The 26,054-nt window shown below is 36.0% G+C and overlaps 1 protein-coding gene across 1 annotated transcript in view; it reads left to right on the top strand.

The window, feature by feature from the left end:
* Positions 1-26,054, top strand: part of CDH16 (cadherin 16) — a 577,454-nt gene that overhangs the window by 330,140 nt on the left and 221,260 nt on the right. Inside the window, exon 13 of the mRNA XM_053719204.1 lies at positions 18,615-18,748. Coding sequence (XP_053575179.1) covers positions 18,615-18,748 — 134 coding nt within the window. The remainder of the gene's footprint in view (positions 1-18,614; positions 18,749-26,054) is intronic.

The raw sequence follows: 26,054 nt of genomic DNA, 5'->3' as shown, positions 1-26,054 counted from the left end.
TATATATATATATATATATATATATACTGTATATATATATATATATATATATATATATATATATATATATATATATATATATATATATATACAGGGAGTGCAGAATTATTAGGCAAATTAGTATTTTGACCACATCATCCTCTTTATGCATGTTGTCTTACTCCAAGCTGTATAGGCTCTCAAAAGCCTACTACCAATTAAGCATATTAGGTGATGTGCATCTCTATAATGAGAAGGGGTGTGGTCTAATGACATCAACACCCTATATCAGGTGTGCATAATTATTAGGCAACTTCCTTTCCTTTGGCAAAATGGGTCAAAAGAAGGACTTGACAGGCTCAGAAAAGTCAAAAATAGTGAGATATCTTGCAGAGGGATGCAGCACTCTTAAAATTGCAAAGCTTCTGAAGCGTGATCATCGAACAATCAAGCGTTTCATTCAAAATAGTCAACAGGGTCGCAAGAAGCGTGTGGAAAAACCAAGGCGCAAAATAACTGCCCATGAACTGAGAAAAGTCAAGCGTGCAGCTGCCAAGATGCCACTTGCCACCAGTTTGGCCATATTTCAGAGCTGCAACATCACTGGAGTGCCCAAAAGCACAAGGTGTGCAATGCTCAGAGACATAGCCAAGGTAAGAAAGGCTGAAAGACGACCACCACTGAACAAGACACACAAGCTGAAACGTCAAGACTGGGCCAAGAAATATCTCAAGACTGATTTTTCTAAGGTTTTATGGACTGATGAAATGAGAGTGAGTCTTGATGGGCCAGATGGATGGGCCCGTGGCTGGATTGGTAAAGGGCAGAGAGCTCCAGTCCGACTCAGACGCCAGCAAGGTGGAGGTGGAGTACTGGTTTGGGCTGGTATCATCAAAGATGAGCTTGTGGGGCCTTTTCGGGTTGAGGATGGAGTCAAGCTCAACTCCCAGTCCTACTGCCAGTTTCTGGAAGACACCTTCTTCAAGCAGTGGTACAGGAAGAAGTCTGCATCCTTCAAGAAAAACATGATTTTCATGCAGGACAATGCTCCATCACATGCGTCCATGTACTCCACAGCGTGGCTGGCAAGAAAGGGTATAAAAGAAGAAAATCTAATGACATGGCCTCCTTGTTCACCTGATCTGAACCCCATTGAGAACCTGTGGTCCATCATCAAATGTGAGATTTACAAGGAGGGAAAACACTACACCTCTCTGAACAGTGTCTGGGAGGCTGTGGTTGCTGCTGCACGCAATGTTGATGGTGAACAGATCAAAACACTGACAGAATCCATGGATGGCAGGCTTTTGAGTGTCCTTGCAAAGAATGGTGGCTATATTGGTCACTGATTTGTTTTTGTTTTGTTTTTGAATGTCAGAAATGTATATTTGTGAATGTTGAGATGTTATATTGGTTTCACTGGTAAAAATAAATAATTGAAATGGGTATATATTTGTTTTTTGTTAAGTTGCCTAATAATTATGCACAGTAATAGTCACCTGCACACACAGATATCCCCCTAAAATAGCTATAACTAAAAACAAACTAAAAACTACTTCCAAAACTATTCAGCTTTGATATGAATGAGTTTTTTGGGTTCATTGAGAACATGGTTGTTGTTCAATAATAAAATTAATCCTCAAAAATACAACTTGCCTAATAATTCTGCACTCCCTGTATATATATATATATACTGTGTGTATATATATACTGTGTGTATATATATATATATATATATATATATATATATATATATATATATATATAAATATATATATATATATATATATATATATATATATATATAGGTATAGATATATCTCTGAATATCTATTTAAAAATACATGTAACATATTCTGCTGTGTGCACAACATTGGAATGTGACATATTTACAGTAAATACAGTTAAAACCTTTATTAATTATGAATATTGCATAAATATGCTATCACATTTTTCATCTACTTAACGGCAAAGTGCTCACATATATATATATATATATATATATATATATATATATATATATATATATATATATATATATATCCAAGTTATAACACAAGCACTCACTGGACTTGATACAGGTGAAATAAAAAGTGTTTTATTCCATATAAACAAGTGACGTTTTGGGGTGTTTACCCCTTCATCAGAACACCACAAAATGTCACTTGTTTATATAGAATAAAACACTTTTTTATTTCACCTGTATTAAGTCCAGTGAGTGCTTGTGTTATAACTTGGATATTTGAACTTTCTATAGCACCCTGGCAAAATTTAAATTTATTGTTCATGGGAGAGCACTTATTTTAGTGGATTTTATATATATATATATATATATATATATATATATATATATATATATATATATATATATATATATATAATTACTTCCAAAGAGGATATGCACAGACCCATAAGTTTTGCAGCTGCCAGGGTGCACTCATTATCTAAATTATATTAAAGTAAAACAGACATAACATTTCAGTGCTGCCTTTGTACCTTTGTCAAATGTCATCAAGGGTTCATAAAATATGAACCTTTGATGACATTTGACAAATATGAACCCTTGATGACATTTGACAAAGGTGCAAAGGCAGCACCGAAACGTTATGTCTGTTTTACTTTAATGCAATAAATGCTAAGTTTTATCTTATTAAAAGATGCCCCAATTGCACTACAAGCAATGGGCTGATTGCTACCAAAGAATTCATCCATCCCCATAGTGGCCAAAGATATACCATCAAACATTCAATAACGTGCACCACCACACATGTGGAGTATATGTTAATTTGCCTATGTGGCCTACACTATGTAGGGAAGACCCAGGGGACTATTCGACAATGAATGGCCAACCATCAAATGTCAATAAGGCAGGCCATAAAGAAGGGTGAATCGGAGCAACCGGTGGCCCGCCATTGGATGGAGGCGAAGCATCCTGTATCCTCAGTCAGAGTGATCATATTCCCAGGCCACAATGAGGCAGTGACAGAAACAGACTGCTTCTAAAAAGAGAAGCAGAGTGGATGTTCAGGCTGGACACTATACACCCAAAGGGACTTAACCCATTGCCTGATTTTGGCTCTTTAACATAATGAATATGGGGTATGTGTTACGATTCGGGTATGGAGTGAGCATGGCTGTGGATGGGGACGGTATCAAGGTAGCCTCCAGTCTATGGACTGGTGGTATACCTTTGATGTCTGTCAGAGGTGTTCACATGTGTACAGGCAGATTAGCTTAGTTTGCGTGTCCACATGTATACCCCCTAGACGAGATTAAATGGCTTGTCTCCCCCGAAAGTACACATTACACTCCAGTTATAACCAAGTGGCTTGACAGGGTATATCGGGATAATATATGAAGAAGCAATAGTCCTATAAGTTTGTGATACCTATAGTACAGTGCCGTTTTATTTGAATATGTGGAATTGTGTAATATGCCCACAAGCAAGATCCATATACCAAATAGATCCTTGTGCTAGTATGCTTTGTTAGTTGGAAATCCTCTATTATGTAGTATTAGTTTGTGGTAGTACTATATTGCAACTAGTTTGTTTGATTTTTTTCTCACGGTTTACTCACTGAATGTTCTCTTTACCGAGGTCACTGTTGTAGTGTTCAGATACTTACCACATCATTAGGTAATTATAACTATGTATTACTGAAATTATTTTATTTTTACACACCTGAATATAGGGTTTAACACATTGGTATAATGTGCCTCCGTTAGGCTTGAGGTTTCACCCGGAAGTGACGTTATGATGATGTTGTTCCAGCATGTGTGTAACCGGAAGTGACGCAACTTCCAGTGTAAGTTGGATGAGGATGCACATTACTACACACCGCGTCCTGTTGGTATTGTAAGTGGAGGTGATGATATAAATAGCACACAAGGCATGGTTGTCACTAGAAGATGTTTTGAGGTTAGCTGATGTTATGTTTAATAATGGAAAAATAACCGCTGTGTTTATTTTTGTCACACGTCATCTTGAAGTTGTTTAAGTTAACTTCCAGAATTATTGTTTGAAGAACTATGAATAAATGCAATGAACACTACCCGGGAATTAGTTATTGTAAACTTCCAGGGTCATAACCAGAAATGATGTAGGTTTTACCACTTTTTGTTTGCACTATATTTAAGCACTATTTTTATGTGTTACTATTGTTCTGAAGAAGGGGAGATAATTCCCCGAAACGTCAATAATTTTGACTATTATATATGATGAAAACCCTGGTTTGGTTCTGATTTTTTTTATATGATATTATACCTACACGGAGCAACCAGGTTGTTGACCTTAGGATGGTGGATTCTGATTGGGACTATATATATATATATATATATATATATATATACACAAAACACGGAAGGCCACAAGCAGTTAACCCCAGACAGGTCTGGGTGCAAGAACCATAGGGTGACTAACCTTTCCATTTTTGCTTTTAAATCTTAGCTGAGAGCTTGTAAGTGAGTGCTGGGTTTTCTCTGTGTGTTGTATTAATTTGTTTTGTAATTTTCCCTATGGTTCTTGCACCCAGACCTGTCTGGGGTTAACTGCTTGTGGCTCTGGGGACTGCACAGCTTCCTGTGAGTGCCAGTGGCACCCAGGGCTGAGCATGTTGCAGGGTCATGGGATGTGTACCCGGTCCGGTATGAGAGTGCAGTTCCCTTCCGTGTTTTGTATATGTCTAGGGTGGTTACATATTCCTGTGCACCCTTCCCTTGTTTTCAGTTTGTTTGGATTTGAAAGCTTGCATTGTGTGGCTGTTTTAGGGTCTCAGGTATTGGAGAGGACCTTGACGTGGTACCTGAGCTTGTCCCATTTGGCCAGATGCGGTGACTAACCTTTCCATTTTTGCTTTTAAATCTTAGCTGAGAGCTTGTAAGTGAGTGCTGGGTTTTCTCTGTGTGTTATATATATATATATGTATATATGTATTTATGTGTTTATATGTGTATATATGCCTGTAAATACATACAGTATATACACATATAAATAAATGTGTACACATATAGAGACATATATATATATATATATATATATATATATATATATACAATACATATTTAGAGATGTATATGTATGTATCTCTATGTTAAAGCCCTTTTTAAAAAAAAAAAAAAATAGTGTTATTATGAGTGTAACTATACTTTGTAATGTGTTTTTGATGTGTTCTGTGCAACTTTTTAGTTTTGTGAAACAGTTTACCAGAGCTTTTAAGTCGCAGCAATTATTTTAGCGCAAATCGCGATTGTGATCATGCGATCGTGTTTACTTTCAACTTGTAATATGAGCGGTAAGCCCATTGAGCGCAAACATTCGCAATATAACCCATATCGCTCGGGCACAAACATTTGCCCTCCACTCATAATCTATTGCTTAGTATTTTGTTTTCAGTAACTCTTGTTTTTGTGACTTTTATTTTATGTAACTTAAGGGGTCTTAGGGAGTTAACAAATAGGTGTTAATAGTAAGGGCTTTTTGAAACGGGGGGTTGTGGGGGTTTAGGAGTGAAGAGGTGTTTTTGCAATTAGATGGGAAATGTTCACGTAGATCACTCATTTTTTTTGTGACATAGTCATTGTGTGCAATGAGTGGTGCCCACAAAATTATCACGGCACAAAAATGTAACCAGCTACTTCAAAGCAAAAATAGAAATGGTATGCATTTAGTGGTATTAGTGCTTTTTAGCACTTGCTTTTTTGTTCTCCACTTGTAATCTAGCCCAAAAATATTTTACAATCTTTTTAACATTTAAAATTTTAAAACTGCTTATGTATCGACTGCAATTTTCTGTTTCATAATATTCTTCATGATTTTGGTAGGTTAACTGCCAAGGAATATAGCGAAACAAATTCACAGAACCCCTAAAATAATAATAGCAACAACAACAAAAAAAGAGATTGTCCGCAATACAAACTACTACCAGAGAAATTGGCAACTGGCAAATCTTCACAAACGTATTATAAAAAGCCACTTACTAAGGCATACAGAGAGCTTCAGCTAATAAAACATGTAAACAATTCATATATCCATACCAAAAAAGGAGTAAAGAATCCAAGGTTCCTTCACCTGTGCTTTAACAAATGTATTATAATATAAACTACAAAAGATTACAAGTCCCTAGCTAACTTGAGCGTATTACAAGTTGAAAGAAAACATGTTTGCTCCAGCACAAACTAAATTTGCATGCCCCGGGTTAGCGGCAGCGCCAGGGGAGATCTAGCGTAAAAAGTCAAAAAATGTCCACCAAACACAACATAAATATATTAAAATAAAATATTACACTCCTATATACACTATCTGATAAAACTTATTCTTATAAATATTCATAAACATTTTTTATAAAGGTTAAAAGGTATATGTATATGACAATGTGTTTGAAAGGAAAGCGCTGTAATGTATATATAATATTAAATACAACAACATTTAAAATTAGGGAGAGGTAAAAGGTGAGTTTAAAATCCTCCACTACGCATAAAATAGAGACAATAACTCATTGTGTAGTTCATTAACAAATCTAGACAGGCCAGAAGGCTTGTTTTTACCACAGAAAACCTCTGGAATACATTGTTTCCAATGCAGCAAATAATTCTGGGTAAGATATGCAAATTCGGTTCACAATGACACACCTTTTTACTTCAAGTCTGCTTTTCAGCAGATTCCCTTAACGCCAAAGCATTGCTGTTCACACAGCTTATAAGCTTAGCTATGGTAAGTACAGTGATTTATAACTATCCCAGGACAGACTGTTTCGTAGTTATTGCTACTCATCAGCTGGGAGAAAGTTAGAATCCCTGCTGGGTGAAGTTGTTTCCCGGCAAAATACAACAACATTTAAAATTACGGGGAGGTAAAAAGTGAGTTTAAAATCCTCCACTACGCATAAAATAGAGAAAATAACTCATTGTGTAGTTTATTAACAAATCTAGACAGGCCAGAAGGCTTGTTTTCCCACAGAAAACCTATGGAATACATTGTTTCCAATTTTTTTAAATGTTGTTATAAAATTGCACTAAAAAGGGCATTTGGCTGAGCATTGCCCTTAAAAGTGCATTTAGCTCTTTTGCTGCCCATTAAAAACAAAACAAATAAAAAACAGTATACCCTAATCTAACAGCAAAAAACAAACAAAAAAAAAAAAACAAGGGGCATATTTATCGCCAGAAACAGAAGTTATGAAGCAGAAGTCTAAAGATAGAATTATTTAATATTCTAATTTAAATATTCAAATCAACTTATTCCCTCCCATATGTAAATTTTATAGTTGTAGCTGTTAAAATGTCATTTAACAGGTTTAGTTTTAGAGAAAAGGGACGTACTTGTTTGGTGGTCGTGTTGTAATATTTTGATACTGATTTTATTCTATATACTACTATTATTTATCTATTTGCTCCTGTGGCATCTTTTATTTTTTATTTTTGTGTGGACACAACTGTGGAGGGTGGACTGCACACCCTGAGAAGACAAATTTTTTATCTTCATCTTCAATCAATTTCATATATTTTTGGAGAGGTAATATGTGGTCTATTATTTTTTATAGGCACAAATTCAGGTGATAGTGATAGGTGGCTACCTGCTTTTACTTTGTGCATTTATTTAGTTGTTTTTTTCTAAGAATTTAATTTGAAAAATGATTCATCTTTATATTCCTTGTAATTTTGTAAGTCTATTCTACATTAGTGTTTCTTAACCAGAAGTGACACAATCCTAACACTAATTCCTATTGGCTGAAAAATTTGAATAAGTCAATAGGTATTAGAGCTGCTAAAATCATATTGGCTGTTCAAATCAGCCAATATTATTTAAGCAGCTCTCATTCTATTGGCTGATTCGAATTAGTCAATAGAATGAAGTTGCTTAAATCCTATTGGCTGATTTGAACAGCCAATAGGATTTTAGCAGCTCTAATTCCTATTGGCTGATTCAAATTTTTCAGCCAATAGGAATGCAAGGGAAGCCATCTTGAATTGCATCCCTTGCATTGAAGATTCAGGCCTAGATTTGGAGTTTGGCGGTAAAAGGGCTGTTAACGCTCCGCGGGCTTTTTTCTGGCCGCACCATAAATTTAACTCTGGTATCGAGAGTTTAATCAAATGCTGCGTTAGGCTCCAAAAAAGGAGCGTAGAGCATTTTTACCGCAAATGCAACTCTCGATACCAGAGTTGCTTACGGACGCGGCCGACCTCAAAAACGTGCTCGTGCACGATTCTCCCATAGGAAACAATGGGGCTGTTTGAGCTGAAAAAAAACCTAACACCTGCAAAAAAGCAGCGTTCAGCTCCTAACACAGCCCCATTGTTTCCTATGGGGAAACACTTCCTACGTCTGCACCTAACACTCTAACATGTACCCCGAGTCTAAACACCCCTAACCTTACACTTATTAACCCCTAATCTGCCGCCCCCGCTATCGCTGACACCTGCATATTTTTTTTAACCCCTAATCTGCCGCTCCGTAAACCGCCGCAACCTACGTTATCCCTATGTACCCCTAATCTGCTGCCCTAACATCGCCGACCCCTATATTATATTTATTAACCCCTAATCTGCCCCCCTCAACGTCGCCGACACCTGCCTACACTTATTAACTCCTAATCTGCCGAGCGGACCTGAGCGCTACTATAATAAAGTTATTAACCCCTAATCCGCCTCACTAACCCTATCATAAATAGTATTAACCCCAAATCTGCCCTCCCTAACATCGCCGACACCTACCTTCAATTATTAACCCCTAATCTGCCGAGCGGACCTCACCGCTACTATAATAAATGTATTAACCCCTAAAGCTAAGTCTAACCCTAATACTAACACCCCCCTAAGTTAAATATAATTTACATCTAACGAAATTAATTAACTCTTATTAAATAAATTATTCCTATTTAAAGCTAAATACTTACCTGTAAAATAAATCCTAATATAGCTACAATATAAATTATAATTATATTATAGCTATTTTAGGATTAATATTTATTTTACAGGCAACTTTTTAATTATTTTAACCAGGTACAATAGCTATTAAATAGTTAAGAACTATTTAATAGTTACCTAGTTAAAATAATAACAAATTTACCTGTAAAATAAATCCTAACCTAAGATATAATTAAACCTAACACTACCCTATCAATAAATTAATTAAATAAACTACCTACAATTACCTACAATTAACCTAACACTACACTATCAATAAATTAATTAAACACAATTCCTACAAATAAATACAATTAAATAAACTAGCTAAAGTACAAAAAATAAAAAAGAACTAAGTTACAAAAAATAATAAAATATTTACAAACATAAGAAAAATATTACAACAATTTTAAACTAATTACACCTACTCTAAGCCCCCTAATAAAATAACAAAGCCCCCCAAAATAAAAAATTCCCTACCCTATTCTAAATTTAAAAAGTTACAAGCTCTTTTACCTTACCAGCCCTGAACAGGGCCCTTTGCGGGGCATGCCCCAAGGATTTCAGCTCTTTTGCCTTTTAAAAAAAACATACCATACCCCCCCCCCAACATTACAACCCACCACCCACATACCCCTAATCTAACCCAAACCCCCCTTAAATAAACCTAACACTAAGCCCCTGAAGATCTTCCTACCTTGTCTTCACCATACCAGGTTCACCGATCCGTCCTGGCTCCAACATCTTCATCCAACCCAAGCGGGGGTTGGCGATCCATCATCCGGTGCTGAAGAGGTCCAGAAGAGGCTCCAAAGTCTTCCTCCTATCCGGCAAGAAGAGGACATCCGGACCGGCAAACATCTTCTCCAAGCGGCATCTTCGATCTTCTTCCATCCGGTGCGGAGCGGGTCCATCTTGAAGCAGGCGACGCGGATCCATCCTCTTCTTCCGTTGTCTCCCGACTAATGACGGTTCCTTTAAGGGACGTCATCCAAGATGGCGTCCCTCGAATTCCGATTGGCTGATAGGATTCTATCAGCCAATCGGAATTAAGGTAGGAATTTTCTGATTGGCTGATGGAATCAGCCAATCAGATTCAAGTTCAATCCGATTGGCTGATCCAATCAGCCAATCAGATTGAGCTCGCATTCTATTGGCTGTTCCGATCAGCCAATAGAATGCGAGCTCAATCTGATTGGCTGATTGGATCAGCCAATCGGATTGAACTTGATTCTGGTAAGGTAAAAGAGCTTGTAACTTTTTTAATTTAGAATAGGGTAGGGAATTTTTTATTTTGGGGGGCTTTGTTATTTTATTAGGGGGCTTAGAGTAGGTGTAATTAGTTTAAAATTGTTGTAATATTTTTCTTATGTTTGTAAATATTTTTTTATTTTTTGTAACTTAGTTCTTTTTTATTTTTTGTACTTTAGCTAGTTTATTTAATTGTATTTATTTGTAGCAATTGTATTTAATTTATTTATTGATAGTGTAGTGTTAGGTTAATTGTAGGTAATTGTAGGTAGTTTATTTAATTATTTTATTGATAGGGTAGTGTTAGGTTTAATTATATCTTAGGTTAGGATTTATTTTACAGGTACATTTGTTATTATTTTAACTAGGTAACTATTAAATAGTTCTTAACTATTTAATAGCTATTGTACCTAGTTAAAATAAATACCAAGTTGCCTGTAAAATAAATATTAATCCTAAAATAGCTATAATATAATTATAATTTATATTGTAGCTATATTAGGATTTATTTTACAGGTAAGTATTTAGCTTTAAATAGGAATCATTTATTTAATAAGAGTTAATTAATTTCGTTAGATGTAAATTATATTTAAGTTAGTGGGGTGTTAGTGTTAGGGTTAGACTTAGCTTTAGGGGTTAATCAATTTATTAGAATAGCGGTGAGCTCCGGTCGTCAGATTAGGGGTTAATAATTGAAGGTAGGTGTCGGCGATGTTAGGGAGGGCAGATTAGGGGTTAATACTATTTATGATAGGGTTAGTGAGGCGGGTTAGGGGTTAATAACTTTATTATAGTAGCGCTCAGGTCCGCTCGGCAGATTAGGGGTTAATAAGTGTAGGCAGGTGTCGGCGACGTTGAGGGGGGCAGATTAGGGGTTAATAAATATAATATAGGGGTCGGCGGTGTTAGGGGTAGCAGATTAGGGGTACATAGGGATAACGTAGGTGGCGGCGCTTTGCGGTCGGAAGATTAGGGGTTAATTATTTTAAGTAGCTGGCGGCGACGTTGTGGGGGGCAGGTTAGGGGTTAATAAATGTAATACAGGGGTCGGCGGGGTTAGGGGCAGCAGATTAGGGGTACATAAGTATAACGTAGGTGGCGGTCGGCAGATTAGGGGTTAAAAATTTTAATCGAGTGGCGGCGATGTGGGGGGAGCTCGGTTTAGGGGTACATAGGTAGTTTATGGGTGTTAGTGTACTTTAGGGTACAGTAGTTAAGAGCTTTATGAACCGGCGTTAGCCAGAAAGCTCTTAACTCCTGCTATTTTCAGGCGGCTGGAATTTTGTCGTTAGAGCTCTAACGCTCACTTCAGAAACGACTCTAAATACCAGCGTTAGAAAGATCCCATTGAAAAGATAGGATACGCAAATGGCGTAGGGGGATCTGCGGTATGGAAAAGTCGCGGCTGAAAAGTGAGCGTTAGACCCTTTAATCACTGACTCCAAATACCAGCGGGCGGCCAAAACCAGCGTTAGGAGCCTCTAACGCTGGTTTTGACGGCTACCGCCGAACTCCAAATCTAGGCCTCAGTGTACGGCGGCGACCGTATGAAGAGAATGCTCCACGCCGGATGTCTTTAGGATGGACCCAAGATTGCCGGGATCAAGATACAAAATGCCCCTTGGATGAAGATTGAAGACGCCGTCTGGATGAAGACTTATCGCTGCTTGGATGAGGACTTCAATGCCGGGATGAAGATTGAAAAGGCTGTCTGGATGAAGATTTCTTGCCACCTGGATAAGGACTTCAACTCCGGGATGAAGATCGTTAAAGTGGGACTTCAAAAACTGTAAGTGGATTGTCGGGGGTTAGTGTTAGGCTTTTTTAAGGGTTTTTTGTGTGGGTTTTTTTGTGTGTAGGGTTTGGGCAGTAAAAGAGCTAAATGCCTTTTTAAGGGTAATGCCCATCCAAATCCCCTTTTCAGGGCAATGGGTAGCTTAGGTTTTTTTAGATTTAGGTTTTATATTTTGGGGGGTTGGTTGGGTGGTGGGTTTTACTGTTGGGGGGCTCTTTGTGTTTTTTTTACGGGTAAAAAAGCTGATATCTAGGTAATAGTAGGTAAATTTATATAACTATTCCTTTTTTTTTAAATTGCGATCAACAGTGGTAGATGTGTATTAATTACTTGTTACTTAAAGGAGTAATAGGATCATTAATTAACTCTCACCTTGATTACAAGTTTTTGAGCGCTATAGGGAAAGTAAAGAACGCAACAAAAGTTGCTTTATTTAACCCCCTATAGCGCTGCCATTACAAGTTTTAAAAAACCCGGCTCGTGCGGGTGATATGGCTCCATTGAGCTACATACTGCACACAAAACAAGCGCTATGTTTGACGTGCTCGTGTGCGCTTCCCCCATAGACATCAATGGGGAGAAGGTGTCAGAAAAAAGCCTAACACCTGCGATCGAGGAATGAAAAGCTCTGTAATGCAACCGCATTAAAGTCTATGGGGAAAGAAAACTAACGTTTAAACCTAACACCCTAACATAAACCCCGAGTCTAAATACCCCTAATCTGCTGCCCCCGACATTGCCGGCACCTACATAATGTTATTAACCCCTAATCTGCCACTCCGATATCGCCGCCACCTAAATAAAGCTATTAACCCCTAATCTGCCACTCCCAATTTCGCCGCCACTATACTAAAGTTATTAACCCCTATTCCGCCGCACCCCAACATCGCCGCCACTATATTAAAGTTATTAACCCCTATTCCGCCGCTCCCCGACGTTGCCGCAACTAACTAAAGTTATTAACCCCTAAACCACTGGCCTCCCACATCACTATCACTAAATAAACCTATTAACCCCTAAACCGCCAGCCCCCCACATCGCAAAACTCTAAATTAAACTAACCCCTAAACCTAACCCTAACATAACCCTAACCCTAACACCCCCTAACTTTAACATAACTAAACTAGAGCTAAACTAAAGTTACAATTATTAACTAAATAATATCTATTTAAAACTAAATACATACTTACCTGTGAAATAAAACCAATGCTAGCTATAATATAACTAATAGTTATATTGTAGGTAGCTAGCTTAGGTTTTATTTTTATTTCACACGTACGTTTGTATTTATTTTAACTGGGTAGACTAGTTAGTAAATAGTTATTAACTATTTACTAACTACCTTGTTAAAATAAATACAAACTTACATGTAAAATAAATCCTAACTACCTTACACTAAAACCTAAAATTACAAAAAAAATCCCACTAAATTAAAAAAAATAAAAAATGAAATTATCCAAATTAAAAAAGAATTATACCTAATCTAATAGCCCTATCAAAATAAATTAATAATAAATAAAAATGCCCACCCAAAATAAAAAAAACCCTAGCCTACAATAAACTACCAATTTTGTGGGGCATTGCCCCAAAGATATCAGCTCTTTTACCTGCAAAAAAAAACCCCAAAAGACCCCCCCAACAGTAAAACCCACCACCCAACTAACCCTGCAAAATAAAAAACCTAATTCTAAAAAAACCTAAGATACCCATTGCCCTGAAAAGGGAATTTTTATGAGCATTGCCCTTAAAAGGAAATTTAGCTCTTTTACTGCCCAAACCCTAAACTAAAAAAATACCAACCCAAAAAAAACCTTAAAAAAAGCCTAACACTAACCACCAACGATCCACTTACAGTTTTTGAAGTTTCGCTTGAACAATCTTCATCCCGGCGTTGAAGTCTTCATCCAGACAGCCTCTTCAATCTTCATCCAGGCGGCATCTTCTATCTTGATCCCACTAGCACGGAGCGGGTCCATCCTGAAGATATCCGGTGCAGAGCATCCTCTTCATACGGTCGCCGCGGTATACTGAATCTTTAATGCAAGGGACGCGATTTAAGATGGCGTCCCTTGCATTCCTATTGGCTGAAAAATTTGAATCAGCCAATAGGAATTAGGGCTGTTAAAATCCTATTGGCTATTCAAATCAGCCAATAGGATTTAAGCAGCTCTCATTCTATTGGCTAATTCAAATTAGCCAATAGAATGAGAGCTGCTTAAATCCTATTGCATAGTGGTGACGATGTCAGGGAGCGGCGGAATAGGGGTTAATACATTTTATTAGTGGCAGCGATATTGGGATCAGCAGATTAGGGGTTAATAAATTTATTATAGTGTTTGCGATGCGTTAGGGCCTCGGTTTAGGGGTTAATAGGTAGTTTATGGGTGTTAATGTACTTTTTAACACTTTAGTTATGAGTTTTACAGATTTGTAGTGTAAAACGTAATTTTTAAGAGTGCGGTACTGACGTTGCGTTACAGTCTAAAATACTTGCGGTACAGCTATACCGACAAGACTTGTAATGGCTGCGTTAGGGAAAATGATGCGTTATGGGCCACAACACTGCTATTTAACTCATAAAGCTCAACTTGTAATCTAGCTGAATGTAAACAGATAAGTTTGCCTTATACTTTGGTGTAAGTTTAGGGTGAGTTTAGGGTGATATGATTGCACACTCTTACTTAAATACTTTACAAAACAGTTTACAAGTGGCGCTCTTTTGTTAGCCAGGGTCACGATAAGCAATATTGCGCTCGCGCTCTTTTGTTAGCCAGGGTCACGATAAGCAATATTGCGCTCATTATAACTTTCACACATATTACAAATTCAAAGTAAACACGTTCACTCAAGCACAAACAAAATTAGTGTGCATCGGATTTTTTGTGAGTGAAGACCAAGCGTAAAGTGTAGTGCACCAAACACAACATAAATACATTAAAATAAAGTGTTACACTCATATATACACTGATAAAAATTATTCACAAAAAAGTACCTGCGCAGGAGCAAAAAGGGGTTTTTCACTGTGTATTACAAGTTGAAAGTAAATGCTTTAGCATGACTGCAAACAAATTTAACATAGAAATACTTGCTATAAATAAATGTATTTATGTGTGTACATATGTATTTATATGTATGTATTTACAAACATATATACACATATAAACACATAAATACATTTGTATTCATATATAGACATATATATTAGTGTGTTGGAGCCCTTTGCAGTCAAGTAACTGAAAACATTTAAAATATTTATGCAATATTCATAATTTAATAAAGTGTTTCACTGTGTTTACTGTAAGTATTTCACATTCCAATGTTCTTTACGTAAGAGAGTATGTTCTAAGTATTTATAAATCAATATTTCTATATATATATATATATATCTGTATATATCTATACCTATATATAAATATATATATATATATATATATATATATATATATTTTATATATATATATATATACACATATATATAATATATATTTATATAAATATATATGTATAGCTATATATTTTAACTAAAAAACATCAAATATATATAGAAATGTGTATTTATGAATAAATAGAACATATTCTTCTATGTAAAGAACATTTGAATGTGAAATATTCGAATTTCATGTTGAGTTAGTGCACTTGAAAAACTGCTTTTCACGCTCAATTGAAATCTATGGGAGAATACGTTAATGCAGTCGCAATATTGAAGTTTGGCTTTTTGATTGGGTTAGCGCTTGTGCGAAAACTTTTTAATTTTAACTTGTACATACAAGTTTCCCAAACTACCCAACGTGTGCAAAAAGCCTCCTTCTAGTGAAGTTAACTTGGTAGTGCAAAGTACCACTGCATTCGTAATCTAGTCCCATATAAAGTTAAAAAGGTATATGAAAAAGTGACAAGGTGCTTGAATGGAAAGGGTGGTGGATTCATGAAATAAATAAGTTTATTTCAGAGGTGTTTGCGCACAAGTAAAATAATTTATTTACCTCACCACTTGTAATTTTGCCCTTAAAGGGACAGTCTACTTGAAAATGTTTATTGTTTAAAAAGATAGGTAGTCCCTTTATTATACATTCCTCAGTTTTGCATAACCAACACTGTTATATTAATACACTTTTTTAAGTCTGTAATTACCTTGTATCTAAGCCTCTGCAGACTTACCCCGTATCTAAGTTTTTTGACAGACTTGCCTTTTAGCCAATCAGTACTGACTCATAAATAACTCCACATCAGTGAGCACGATCTTTATCTATATGGCACACACTGTCTAGCTGTCACTGAGATAAGAGGAGGCTTTCATTAGCTTAGAAATTAGCATATGGATCTACCTAGGTTTAGCATTTAGTAAAGGATACCAAGAAAACAAAGCCAAGTTGATGATAAAGTAAATTGGAAAGTTGTTTAAAATTGCTTGCCCTATGTGAATTTTAAAAGTTTAATTTTAAGTTGACTGCACTTTTAATTCTTAATACTTAAACCGCACAAAGCATAGAACATGATAACTATTAATCTTGGAAGGTTATGCATACTACAATGTCCAATTATATTGTCATATAAGAACAAAATTAACATTCATAGCAAGACTTGCTATCTCCTTTACATTATACATACAGCGCGCTGGTACTTTCCCCTATACTTGGATGATAACAATGTCCCTTTTGCATATATAAGACTACAGGGCAAATATTGATTTGTGTAATGAGACTCTCTACCCCATCCCTTCCTCCTTCTCTTCCTCTTTCCTCTCTCCATATCTCTCACTTCACGATTCGGGGCTGAATTATCAATGTCTGTCCGACATGATACGCTGTGAACTGCTTGTGCAATGCCGCCCCCTGCAGATTTGCATCCAATCGGCCGCTAGCAGGGGTTGTCAATCAACCCGATCAGCCCTTGATTGATAAATCGGCCCCTTCATCTTTTTCTTTGGATATATGTTTTTTTTCCCCTTCACAGGTATACAGGCACCCTTATCTCTCCAAATTATTTTCAATCTGCTCAGATGGGACTGGCCAATGGGTGCTCCTATGTAACAGAAGACAAGACATTCTGAGCTTGGATAAGACTTTCTACAGCTGGAACTGATTAGGCTTAGCAGGAGTTAAATTCATATTGAGGCATTTTAACACAACATTGTAAACCTATATGTATATCATGACTACTGTTAATTTAATGTTTGACTTGAATGTTCTATTTTTTTTTATTATTTTTTTTTCATTTACAAATCTTGTTTTCTACATTTTGACAAAAAAACCCCAATAAGAATGAAAATATAAAAAAACACAATGCTTGAAGAATGATCAGAGTAAGTGCACAAATTTCCTTTTTAAATAACTTTATATTTGCACTGAATTGAAGTTAGTTTTTCTAACATATTGTGCTTAATTATTTTGCTTGTATTTTAAAACATTAAACCTCAGAAGAAAAAGGTTTTGGAGGTGCCGGTAAATACTTTTGTCAAGGTTCTGCTCTCTTATTGTGATTTACTGAATAGTATTTTGGTTTATTAAAATATGTGGCAAACAATATAAACCATGGTCATTTACAATTTACATATCTGTAAATGACTCTATATACCTATGCATGTATGAATGCTCTAAAGGTAGATACAAAGATAAAGTAAAAACTTTAAATTTTAAAATAGAAGGAAAAGAATGCAATATAAATACTCTTTGGCTTGTAAGAACACCACCAACAGATGTATATTTGCAGACAGGGACAAGAACTCCTTTTCCAAAAATGAAGCTCTCCGATACATGCTAAAATTATCTTCTATATGAGACAAAGAAAATCAATCCCTTCCATGCACCTGTAATTTTAATATAAATGTCAAAATATATATTGGATTGCAAAAGAGTTGAATAGTTGGGCACACGTTCCTCCAGAGATTGGTCTTCTTGCAATAGGACTGGACTGGGATCAAAAATAGTCAGAGCATTCAAAGATCTTACAATATTCAAATAATGCTTCTTAGAATGTAATGAGATCTACAGATTATAAAAGATAAAAATTTGTGGCAGCTAAATATCCAGTACTGCATTGCAAACATCTTGTACAAAGTTATTTTACACTTACTCTGAAACATCAGCTGTCCCTTGCATAAGTTTGTTTTAAAAATATTAAATGCCAATTTGTATGGAAAACACTCAAATTATTTTTGTCTTACACTCCTTAATGAATACAACTGTTTCGTTTTTAACCAAGATCATTATAGGGTAATAATAGTAACAAATGTCATGTTCTATTTCATACAAGCAGGGGTTGACAGATCTGTTTAAAATTTTGGAGCCAGACCTACTTTTAGGAGCCAGGGGCATTTGTATAGAGATATATAGAGAATAAACCAAAAAGTTAGGAGCCAGTGGTAAAATTCTAGAAGCTAGTGGCTCCCTGGTTCCTGGGTTTTCCGAGCCCTGCATTAGAGCATTACATGTTAAGGCTATCAACCCTGCACTACTGTGCCGTTAACCCTCACAAATGGGTTAAACACACAGTAGAGTACCACTCAAGACCCACAGAGCAGTGCAGGAGCTAAATAATTAGAGCATGATATTTTGTTTCAGTTATCATAGAATGAATGTTTCCAATACTCAAATATTTATTCTATATCTCAGTTTTACAGTTTTATTGTCTATCTTTTTGGGGAGCAATAGATACCTAGGCATAAATGTTTTTTTTTAAATTACAGTTACAGCTTGAGAAATGATACCAAGAAATGGCTTCACATCCAGGAATATTCTGGGAAGATCCAGCTCCTTCATTCCTTAGACAGAGAGGAGTCCGATGACACATACATTGTTCAGGTTGTTGTGCAGGAGAAAGGTAGGATCACAGATGTGCTTAGAGGGATATAAAACTGTCTTTTTTATTGTTGCAATTAAAAAAACACTAAGCAGTGGGTTATGCAATAAATATTATTCATCATTTTAAAAGGATGTTGCCTTTTATTTTATTTTTTTAAAGGGCCATAATACCCAAATGTTTAAACACTTGAAAGTGATGCAGCATAGCTGTAAAAAGCTGACTAGAAAATATCACCTGAACATCTCTATGTAAAAAAGAAAGATATTATACCTCAAAAATTCCTCAGTAGCCACATCCCATTGTAAAGGATTTCTAAGCAGCATATCAGTATGTCTGTCCTGGGACAGCCGAAGGGATGAGCCTCGTGCACTCACATGGTATTTCCCTATTCAGTGTAAGGAAGTTTACAATGAAATCTCATGAGAGTTAAGTGAAATCTCATGAGATCACAGTAAAAGAGTTCATGACCTCGGCAATGCTGATGCTGATTGTTTGCTGTTCATTTCTTCATTTTTGTTTTATTTCTGTTTTACCTGCAGCTGGGCTGCAGCTGAGTTTAACTTTTTACACAGAACTTATTCTGCTGAGCTGAGGAAATTGTGAGGTAAAATATCTTCCTTTTTTACATAGAGATGCTCAGGTGATATTTTCCTGTCAGCTTTTTACAGTTATACTGCATCAGTTTCAAGTGATTTAGCATATGAGTATTATGTCCCTTTAATCAGTAATCAGGGTCCGTTAATTCTTGTCACTGCCCCCCAATGGAGCAGTACTCTACACAAAGGCAAACTGGCATATTTTCCTTTGATGTGGTTTGCTAGGAGGCATTTGCTTTAGCTGCAGTCAGTTTATTGCCCATGCTCAGTAGAGGAGGTTTACTGCAAAATAATGTGTTAGAAGAACTTAAGCTCTGTAATGTCTGCTCTCTTATCTCACTAAAGGTAGCAGCAACACTAAGAATTTATAAGTACACATTTTGCTAGAAAATGTGTTTGCTGTTTTTAACACAATTTCTTTCTTTTTATGTCTACTTTGATTTACCATAATCTTTTTTTACTAAAGGTGCACTATTTCATATCACTTTAAAGACTTTATGATGCCTTTACATATACTGTACATATATACTGAATATTCCCACAGAAGCCTCTAGATACACTGTTTCCAATGCAACAAAGGTTCTGGGTAATGTATGCAAATTAGGTCCACAATGTCTCACCTTTTTACTTTAATCTGTTTAAAGGCAGATTCTCTTTAGCAATAGCATTGCTATATACACAGTTTTTAAGCGTACCCAGGGTTCATACAGCAAATCAGAACCAGCCCAGGACAGCTATTTTGTGGTATTTTGCCACTCATCAGCTGGGAGTAGGTTCTCAATTGCTACTTGGTAAAGCTGATTTCCTAACGAAAAACAAAAAATTATGGGGAGGTAAAAAGTGAACTTAGAATCCTCCACTGCAATTTGGAAACAATATATCTAGAGGTTTCTGTGGGAAAAAGAAGTCTTGTGTAAATGGGCTACACAAGGAGTTATTTTGGTTACATTTTGCGCTTAGTGGAGGATTTTAATCTTACTTTACACCTCTCTATAATTTTAAAAGTTGTTGGTTTTCACTAGGAAGGTATTTTTTCTCACTAACTGAAATGTCTCATTTAAACTAGAGACTGTTTAAAATTGAACATTAGAATAAACAAGTAACTAGGAAAGATTATTTGTATAGAAGGCTTGTTTGTGAGCACTGTAGGTAAAAACTAACAAATGTCAATTACATATTTTGGGATTAGATTATATATAAACCAAGACCATTGGTTTTACCTTAGATGTGACCCATAACTTCAGCAGTAAGAAAAAGAGATATGTTCTTGATGAATCATAAAGCAGGTAATGGATGCAGATCCAAGATGCAGATCCAAGACAGGTGAAACCAAGATTATAAAGCAACACAAGGATATAGTTCAGGGTAGTCTGTAACCCAATAGCAGAATTATTTAAACATTGATTATAAAGCAACACAAGGATATAGTTCAGAGTAGTCTGTAACCCAGTAGCAGAATCATTTAAACCAAGATTATAAAGCAACACAAGGATATAGTTTAGAGTAGTCTGTAACCCAGTAGCAGAATTATTTAAAGGCCAAGTTCAAACATGGGGGATAAGACTACCGGAGATGTCCAGAATCCAAAAGGCAACTTCAAGTTCAGAATGAGTTAAAATCACAGGTCCCAGCTCTCTATGTCCTATCCAGGGATATCATTGTTATGCTGTTGTAAATTTGCTTTATTTGTAATTCAGGAAAACAAACATCTTTCTTTCTTTTCTTTCCTTTACTCCTTTTTTTCCTTCCTCCTTTCCTTTTTATCTACCATTCTTTCCTTTGTCCATTCTTTTTTTGTATTTTCTAGGATTCAGCTTTTTATAGCTACAGCTGTAGCCCCAATTCTTTTTAACCATTGTCTTTCAAAGAGGTCTGTAACTCTACCTTGCAAGACAGTGAGTTTCAGCCTCCCTGGCAGCTAAGGTGTTAACTACGAGTCATTAATAAAATAAAATTGAGACAGATGTTATAATCTATAATAGATTCTTTATTACAGCATCATTTAGAGTTAAATGAGAAAAGCGTGTGTACAAAACTGTGCAGTGAGGGCATCCTGTTATGACGAAAAAGCAGCCTATAAATAGCTCAGAGCTTTAGCCCTTTTACATGCATCAGTGTTCAGAAATACATGATTCTGCTTGGACCTATATCCGAAGATCACTTACTAATACTTTTTTGGATTGCCAGTGACTCACCCTGTCCAGTACCACAACCAATCTGTTTCAGAGATTAATGGTGATATATTTTATGCAATGTTTTGTTCATTTGAAACCTTATGATGCAGGCAGTGGAGAGGTTAATGGTCAGATTTTCATTTCCCATTCAAGTAATTCTTCAGTTGTTTATTGCTACCAAGTGTGTCTCAAACCATGATTCACACTTCTCTGATGTCATCCAATTTCCTTGCTTGTATCTGACACCAAATTGATATTTCTCGCTAGCTGAAGCAGAGAAGATGTACTGTATATAATTGTAAAACACGAGTGGGATGGTTAGTTCAGATTCTGTGTTTCCTACTGAAATAGATAATTTCATTTCTTCTGATATTCCATCAAACCTACATAAAGGTGAACTAATCTAATATTGTGGATGTAAAAATAAACAAGCAAAATAAAGGGACAGCCTAATTAAACAAATAACATGCTCTAATTAATTTGAATATGTAACATTACTGTCCCAAGATAACTAAGGGCTACATTTATCAATCAGCAGCTGCTGCTTTGGAGGCCCATCGTTTCAGGGACACTAAACCCATATTTTTTCTTTCATGATTCAAATAGAGCATGCAATATTAAGCAACTTTCTAATTTACTCCTATTATCAATTTTTCTTCAGTCTCTTGCTATCTTTATATAAAAAGCAGCAATGTAAAGCTTAGGAGCCGGCCCATTTTAGGTTCAGCACCCTGGATAGCAATTGCTTATTGGTGGTTACAATTAGCCACCAATAAGCAAGTGTAACTCAGGATCTGAACCAAAAATGGGGCGGCTCCTGCTTTTTAAGTAAAGATAGCAAGAGAATATAATGTCCGCTTGACACTTGATAAATCAAGCCCTTTGTGTTTACTTCCACAAAGAGGAAAGCTTATTTGATCTTTAAATCACAGTGTAAAGTCTTGCTTGATAAAATGTATCATGTACATTACTTAAAAAGGGCTATATTATGAGTGGAGTGGTAGTTAACGCTCGCAATTGTGTGTTAAAACCACTAGAAGTAATTGTTTTGTGCTTGGAGATTCGCTTTGCAATCTCTTGTTTGTAAGTTTGCGGTAAAAAATAGACTTTGAGTAGTCACAAGGGCAAAATAACATTCCACGTAGACTTCAGTTCAGCCAAAAAAGATTTTTTAAAAAAAATAACATCCACATATATATAAAACCAACTATGAATCTGCCCTCTTGGGAAAACCACCTGAGCTAGCACTAAAAGTAAATATAGAACAGTGAAGCCTCAGGATTTTTCCAAACGTGCCAAGTTTAAGTGACGTTTCGGGGATGAACCTCCCCTTCTTCAGAACAAACAAATAATGTGAATCACACTCTTAAATAGGGCAAAAAAGAACCAGTGATTACCTCCTCCTCTGTGTGTAAGGCACCAAAATTCAAACCATTGTAATCATTGAGAAAATCATCAAACCAGAAATAGTATTCTAAACCACTTCCGGTCCGACGTTACATGTATTAAAAATTCACATAATGTATTACAAATACTTCAACATCTCAAACCCAAAGCGCAATATTGCATTCATAAGTAGCAGTGATAAACCTGTGTTACAAGTGCCATATCATCAAATGATGTTGTAGATTCCGGTCTGTATACCATTTGCGTAACCAGAAGTGACATGACTTGTGTACACCGGAAGTGGGGCATCATAGACTGTTCAAGTTATGGATGACTGACTTCCGAAAGCGGAAGTGGGGCATATCTAAGTAAAACACCATAGGTGTAAACACTCATATTATTAAAAAAAAAAACATGCAAACTGCACACATTATTAACAAAGTATAGGTGTACCATACATCAAACTGCTGATAATTCCTACATGGAATGTGTAAAATTGTGTAAGTAGGTGGGCACCTTACAAAAAACATCACCTATGTGCTCTCAAAATTGTGTATACATTAAAATAATTATACTGGCTGTGAATAGCAGACTGAACTAGATAGTATATAGTAGCCTGCGTTGATAGTTATGTCACTAAACTGGTATATTTTTGAACAATGTCACTGATTTCACTACTGCATTTCAGAGGGGTTAATTTGTCAGAAAGGTGTCATATATATGTGTTAAAGCTGAAACATTGCTCAGAGTTTTATAGACCCTGGAGTCGACCCTACAGAACTAAGAATATATACATATCATGCATTAGTACCTCTAGAATACCTATATTGTTTCTGCACTCTGCACTCCTGACACCTTTTTGACAAATTAAAGGGACAGTCTACACCAGAATTGTTATTGTTAAAAAGATAGATAATCCCTTTATTACCTATTCCCTAATTTTGCATAACTAACACTGTTATATAAATGCAATTTTTACATCTGTGATTACCTTGTATTTAAGCCTCTGCAAACTGCTCCTTTATTTCAGTTCTTTTGACAGACATCCATTTTAGCCAATAAGAGCTGGCTCACGTGAACTCCACGCAGTGAGCACAATGTTATCTATATGACACACATGAACTAACACACTCTAGTGGTTAAAACTGTCAAAATGCCCTGAGAGAAGAGGCAGCCCTCAAGGGCTTAGGAATTAGCATATGAACCTCCTAGGTTAAGCTTTTAACTAAGAATACCAAGAGAACAAAGCAAAATTGGTGATAAAAGTAAATTGGAAAACTGTTTAAAATTACATTCTCTATCTGAATCATGAAAGTTTATTTTGGACTAGACTGCCCCTTTAACCCCTCTGAAATGCAGTAGTGAAATACGTGAGCTTGTACAAAAACTATATATATATATATATATATATATATATATATATATATACCAGTTTAGTGACATAACTATTAACACAGACTACTATACTGTATAGTATCTAGTTCAGTCTGCTATTCACAGCCAGTATAATTATTTTAATGTATACACAATTTTGAGAGCATATAGGTGCTGTTTTTGTAAGGTGTCCATCTACTTACACAATTTTACACATTCCATGTAGGATTTATCAGCACAGTTTGCTGTATGGTACACATATACTTTGTTAATAATGTGTGCTGTTCGCATTTTTTTTTCCTTCTTAATAGTGTTTAAAGGGATAGTATACACCAATTTTCATATAACTGCATGTAATAGACACTACGCTAAAGAATAAAATGCACAGATACTGATATAAAAATCCAGTAGAAAACTGTTTAAAAACTTACTTAGAAGCTCTCAGTTCAGCTCTGTTGAAAAAGTGGAGCAAGCTGGAGTAGGTATCTGATGGTATTCTCCTAAAACTTTGGGGCTTGGTTAGGAGTCTGAAAATCAGAGTAATGTTATTTAAAAATAAGCAAAACTATACATTTTTTACAAAAAAACCTTTATGGGCTATATAAATAGATCTACAAAACATTTATGCAAAGAAAAAATGAGTGTATAATGTCCCTTTAAGTGACTTTACCTGTAATGTTTTACTTAGATATGTCCCACTCAGTCAGTCATCCATAACTTGAACATTCTATGATGCCCCACTTCCAGTCTACTCAAGTTATGTTACTTCCGGTTACGCAAATCGTATACAGACCGGTATCAACAACATCATTTTATAATATGGCACTTGTAACACAGGTTTATAATTGCTACTTATGAACACAACGTTGCACTTTGGGTTTGAGATGTTGAAGTATTTGTTATAGATTATGTGAGTTTTCAATACATGTAATGTCGGACCTGAAGTGGTTTAGAATACTGCTTCCGGTTTGGCGATTTTCTCAATGATTGCAATGGATTGAATTTTGGCGCCTTACACACAGGGGAGGAGGTAATCACTGTTTCTTGTTTGCCCTATTTAAGAGTGTGATTCACATCATTTGTTTGTTCTGAAGAAGGGGAGGTTCATCCTCAAAACGTCGATTAAACTTGGCACGTTTGGAAAAATCCTGAGGCTTCACTGTTTGTTGTTTTATATATATATAAAACAACAAACATCAAGCTGACAAAGAGACAGAAGTCTCGAAACGTTGCTGTTTGTCCTGCCGTCTCACGAATAAATATCTATACTGTCACTACTCTCTGTTTTTTCCTTTAAATGTTCCCTGAAGACTTTTCTGTTCAGGGAAGCCTACCACCCAACTCAATAATAAATTAACTTCACTTACCTAACATTTCCCTCATCTAACTCTATTAACATCTTTCCAAATCTTGCAGTCCTCACCTCCTGTTTCTCAACCTCCTACCCTTCTAGATTGTAAGTTCCCACGGGAATAGGACCCTCAATCCCTCCTGTATGTGTTTGTAAATTTTGTCCTGTCTTTTACAAGTCTTGTAATGTTTTATTTAAATGAATTGTATCCATGGACAGCGCTACAGAATATGTTGGCGCTTCATAAATAAAGTATAATAATAAAATCAGAGTATCTATAACTGACTCAGAAAAACCATGCTTTGAAAGAATTAAGCGTTCAATCTCCAAGCAGTCAGACTAGATTTGAATGCTTGAACGGACCCTGTATTAGAAGGTCCTGCCTCATTGGCAGTGTCCGTGGTTGGACAGATGACATGTCCACTAGGTCTGCATACCAAGTC

Source organism: Bombina bombina, chromosome 1 (assembly GCF_027579735.1).
Source record: "Bombina bombina isolate aBomBom1 chromosome 1, aBomBom1.pri, whole genome shotgun sequence".
Classification (NCBI taxonomy): Eukaryota; Metazoa; Chordata; class Amphibia; order Anura; family Bombinatoridae; genus Bombina; species Bombina bombina.
The sequence above is the reverse complement of the archived record's forward strand: the minus strand, read 5'-3'. Positions and strand labels throughout refer to the sequence as shown.